General features: G+C 37.5%; 1 protein-coding gene across 1 annotated transcript in view; it reads left to right on the forward strand.

Moving 5' to 3' along the window:
- The window catches only part of MED16 (mediator complex subunit 16), a 20,829-nt gene that overhangs the window by 1,198 nt on the left and 14,631 nt on the right, over nt 1–5,000 (forward strand). Inside the window, exons 2-12 of the mRNA XM_070123109.1 lie at nt 777–926; nt 1,121–1,316; nt 1,484–1,616; nt 1,737–1,850; nt 2,064–2,237; nt 2,379–2,494; nt 2,779–2,904; nt 3,009–3,176; nt 3,316–3,493; nt 4,226–4,430; nt 4,728–4,870. Of these exons, the coding sequence (XP_069979210.1) occupies nt 777–926; nt 1,121–1,316; nt 1,484–1,616; nt 1,737–1,850; nt 2,064–2,237; nt 2,379–2,494; nt 2,779–2,904; nt 3,009–3,176; nt 3,316–3,493; nt 4,226–4,430; nt 4,728–4,870 (1,703 nt within the window). The remainder of the gene's footprint in view (nt 1–776; nt 927–1,120; nt 1,317–1,483; nt 1,617–1,736; nt 1,851–2,063; nt 2,238–2,378; nt 2,495–2,778; nt 2,905–3,008; nt 3,177–3,315; nt 3,494–4,225; nt 4,431–4,727; nt 4,871–5,000) is intronic.

Genomic DNA, 5,000 nt, shown 5'->3' on the forward strand with positions numbered 1-5,000 from the left:
CAGGTTTTCAGTGACGACAGATGTGCAAAACTCAACTGATGTTCATAGATTTCCAATGTTTTTCTCTTATAAATAGGGATGTTGGTAAAAAAAAATGTGACTCTCTCTCTCTCTCTCTCTCTCTCTCTCTCTCTCTCTCTCTCCCTCTCTGTCTCTCTCTCTCTCTCTCTCTCTCTCTCTCTCTCTCTCTCTCACTCTCTCTCTCACTCTCTCACTCTCTCACTCTCTCACTCTCTCTCACTCTCTCTCTCTCTCACTCTCACTCTCTCACTCTCTCACTCTCTCACTCTCTCACTCTCTCACTCTCTCTCTCTCTCTCTTTCTCTCTCTCTCTCTCTCTCTCTCTCTCTCTCTCTCTCTCTCTCTCTCTCTCTCTCTCTTTCTCTCTTTCTTTCTCTCTCTGTCTCTATCGCTTTCTTCCTTTTTCTTTCTTTCTCACTCTCTCTCTCTCTCTCTCTGTATATATATATATATATATATATATATATATATATATATATATATATATATATATACATACATACATACATGTATATACCTCTTCCTCTCCCTTTCCTTCTCCCTCTAATGCTCTTTCTCTTTCTCTCTCTTCCTTTTACTCTCCTACCTTCCCTCTCTCCCTTTTCTCCTCATCATCCCCCCCCCCCACCTCTCTATCTCTCCCTTTATTTTTTTTAACCAAATCTAGGATCAGTTTTTGTTTTTCATTCATCATCTTTTCCTTCAATATAAGTTTGCATTTACCATAGTATTATACAGTATATCCTCCCTTGCAGGCTATATGGAGATGGAGGTATCTGCACTATATCATCCAAGAGTGTCGTGGCTTTCACACGTACATCCACAAGGCAGGACAATTATAGGCATCGTATTCCGATCTACACAGTGTGTGTCATGGACCTCAATTGCCCATATGAACCCCATGTGTAAGTATAATTCAGATGTTTTCTGAGTATTATGGTTGCTATTTTTCTGTATGCATAGAAGATGTACATGTATACCTGCAGTGAGATATATATGTAGGGTTGTGTCCATGTTTGTTCGTACAAGATTTATGATTATATGTGAAAAATGTTTTCAGGTATATTTATTTGTTATCTGATTTAATCCTTTATTCCAGTATTGTAGAATCAGCGAGCCATGTGTCGTCGTTGGTTTTTAGCAGTGACGGATCTCAGTTGTTAGTTGTTCGTAGTATGGGGACAGTGCAACTATTTTCCAAGGGAGCTGGGTTACATGACTGGTCTGTTACCCATACCTGCGATTGGGGTGGGGAAGACATTCTCCACATAAATTTCTTTCATGGTGGAATTCGTGTAAGTTCTCTACTCTTTGAAATAAGTTTATCCTTTTGGAGGAACAAAATAGAAGTTGTTGATATTGTAAAAGCATAATCTTTATGCCTTTCAGAATGGAGAAAATAGTTAATAAGCAAATTTGTGTTGATTTTTATCTGTAATGTCCTATTTCTGTCTTTTTTCAGACATGTCTGCATGCTAGTGATGTCAAAGTTCATGCTTTATACACAGAGAAGTTTTCAGCTCAGCCACATAAACCGTCACTAGTAGACCATGGCCAGTGCGCAGTGAATGGGTTCTTTGCAGTAACAGCTTCAGGTTATTACTCTTAATGTAATGGTTGAATGAAGCATATTGTACTTTTTTAATGATGTTCTTGGAAAAGAAATTACTATTGTTATTTTATGATTTTATTGAAATGTAATAACGTGCTTACAGGATTGTTGCTGGTATGTGCGATGACTCATGAGGGTAATGTGATGACAGAACTGAAGGTGGTGCTGGGACATACTCGAGACAATTTCACAGTGGCCACGGCTGCTTTGGCACCATGTAGGTCACTCTTACCCTGGTTTTGCCTGCCCTTTTTTCTTCAGCTTATTTTCTTTGAATATCTTCATTTCTTGATCTTTTGTGTTATGTTGGTCACATTCTTTGCATTTATGTCTCTACTATCTTTACCCAATTAGTATTATTCATAAAAATATTTACACTTTATATCATATATGCCTATCTTTATATCTTTATTATCTGTTTCCTCTCCAGCTGGACACATCCATATAGCTACATGGAAACCAGAGATGATCAAGTGTTGGAGAATTGAGCTGAAAATGATTGAGGAGGACAGTGGTGGTGGGAGAGGGGATCTTAAAGTCAAGGTTCAGGCAGCACAGTCCTTCTGCCCCTTCCGCTCAGGCATGGCATGGCACAATACGCAAAGTAAGCACCATTCGTAGTATATATACTTAAGTATGTATCGGTGTGGGATTCGTGTTGAAGAAATTGTAGGTAAAAAAATGAAGGGAAGAACTCATTTGTATATATACATATATATTAATTCATATGAACATTGTTTTGCAGAAAATGAGGGTCTTGTGCAGGTGACATGCTTGAGATACACTGAAATGGAAGATCCTAATAGCCTTCTCGTAGCTCTAACAGTATCACAGGTCGGAGAATCAGTGCAACCACAACAGGTAATTTCACAGAAGGTTGATATGTGCCTTTTTTTTATCTCCTTTGAAATTTGTGTGTACTTAGCCAAATTTGAGGTAGCAGACTCCAGTGCAGTAGTCACAGTAACTACTTTTCTAAGAAAAAAAAATTCTGCATATGAAATTTGGTCAAAGTATTTTTAGCAATAAAAGAAACAGGTTTGAATAAGTTTAAAGAGATGTAGATTTTTGTATTTATGTACCTGGCTTATCAGAATGAAACCTATTTTACACATTTATGTATTCAGAATATAAAACCTTCACAGACTCCAAATGGAACACCCATCAGCTCTGTTTTACACATGGTTCAGAGATATCAACTGCAAGAACAGGTCAAACCCTTGCTGAAGCTCTTCAAACCAATGGCTGAGTCAACAGGGGTCACAACCAAGGTTTGTTGCCTGTTCAAGATATTTGATTTGTAAGTCTTGAAAATGTTGGAGTCCATATGTACAGTTAAAGGATTTTATGAAAATGGTTTTGCTTATTACCACAGGAGTGGGTATGTGTTGGAGAGTGGGTATCCAACAGCAGTGTCATAACCCTTGGCACAGCCCCACGCCATCTTTTGCCTGGACCACCAGGTGCCCAGCTACCCTTTATCATCACTGCAGCTACAGCCGACTCTTCCATCTATGCTATTAATAGAGACAGTATGCAACAGGTAAAGATATGGAGCTCCACCTATCATTTCTTTTGACAACAGTATTTTACTATAATTGTGCATTGTTGTTTAGAAATGTTAGTCTTGGAGGTACTAGGAATTATTTAGAATGCATCATGATTGGTGTGCTATCCTACAGATGAGTTACCATAATCTACAAGGCACCAGAGGGAATAATGATGACCAGCCTGTGAAGAGAATAGCCACAGACAGGCGCATGGTTTGTCTAGCCCATACGTGGAGTGGATTCTCTCTCTTGGCGATGGATTCAACTGGTGGTTTACATTTCTTTACGTTAATGAGACCTGCCGATGTTGGTAAGTCTTTGAATGGAACTTACTTAATCCATGGGCACTGAATATATGCACTGTCTACTGTAGATTTTATTTTTATTTTGTTTACACATTGATAGCTTCGCAACCGTATTGTGACCATTGAGTTAGTTAATAAGACTTACAGACCTGACCCATTTACCCCATTCCTTGAAATTTAGGGGAATAAAGTTTTTATTTCTCTTAGTTTTTATCATTGGTAAGACTGTTATTATTATTATCATTAATATTATTATTATTATTATTATTATCATTATCATTATTATCAAATAATTAACAATGATAATAATGGTAATAAAGCCAAAACTTTCTTTCCCCAGAATTCAAGGAATTGTTGAAACAAATGAGATTAGTTGGTGTGATGACTCGGCTTAAGTGGAGCTCTCTAATTGTAAATAAGATTAACGGAACAAAACCACAGTGCAGTTACTCATGGATTTTTTTTTTTTTTCTTTCTTTTTTTTTTATCAGTAGGCTGAAAGGTTATTGGATGTTGGATGATGAAAGCTAGTTGAAAAATTGTTATATGATAGATGGACTGTATGGACTAGACTTTCATTCACTTATGTATTGCAAATGCTCATTCAGATAGTGCATGTTAGTTGAAATGGAAAATGGTTCCTATATTTTATTTGGAAAAGCAATGTTTTTTCCATTCATCTTCCTTATTATATAATATTTTATTGACTCAAAATACTATTTAATTTTTTCTTACAGGGCCACAGTGGGCAATATCGGTCATCTTGTTACTCGAGTTTGCCCTTGTTAGTGGAAACGACTGGTGGGATCTGCTCGTGTCCACTCCCCCCTCGTCCATCCACACCCTCACCGACAGACTCACCGACACTTTCCTACTGCATTCACCACCTATCATTCAGCATCTGCACACTAGGTTTCTTGTCATGAAAACCTCCATGCTCAGGTTTGTAAGAGATGTAGGGTTTCTTTCTTTCTTTTCTTTCTTTATTTATTTTTTGGGTTTCTTTCCTTCTTACGTTCTTTCTCTTTAAATTGTAGTCCCGTTGATTTGGTATTATTTCTTTTGCAAGAATTTATTTTATTTCTTTGTTAGGTCACAGAGGTGTAGAAATTTTAAGATAACTGCAAACTGCATTCTAGATAAGTTATAAAGAATGCCTCACGTGGTAGCCATTGTGAAAGTTCAGTATGTCATTGTATTTGCATTGTAACACACTTTCACTTGCATCTTGCTCTGCAGACTAGCCGGAAGTCAGCAGCAGAAGGCAATTGAAGCTCGCCTCCAGGCTCAGTTGACAGCTATTCAGCAGTTGTTCAGGTCCCTTCGACCAGTCACCTGTGATGTTGCTACAGCAGAGAAAAATATTAGTGTTTCTTTACAAGGTGAGTTGGAAACATAAGTCTCAGGAGCAATGTTTTCATGATATCTTTTGATATTATGTGCAAGGATTTGCTTGAATGAGACAGGATGTATTTTTTCATTAATTCAGTGTTTGGCATTAGATGTAAACAT

This window comes from Penaeus vannamei, chromosome 6 (genome assembly GCF_042767895.1).
Source record: "Penaeus vannamei isolate JL-2024 chromosome 6, ASM4276789v1, whole genome shotgun sequence".
Taxonomy (NCBI): Eukaryota; Metazoa; Arthropoda; class Malacostraca; order Decapoda; family Penaeidae; genus Penaeus; species Penaeus vannamei.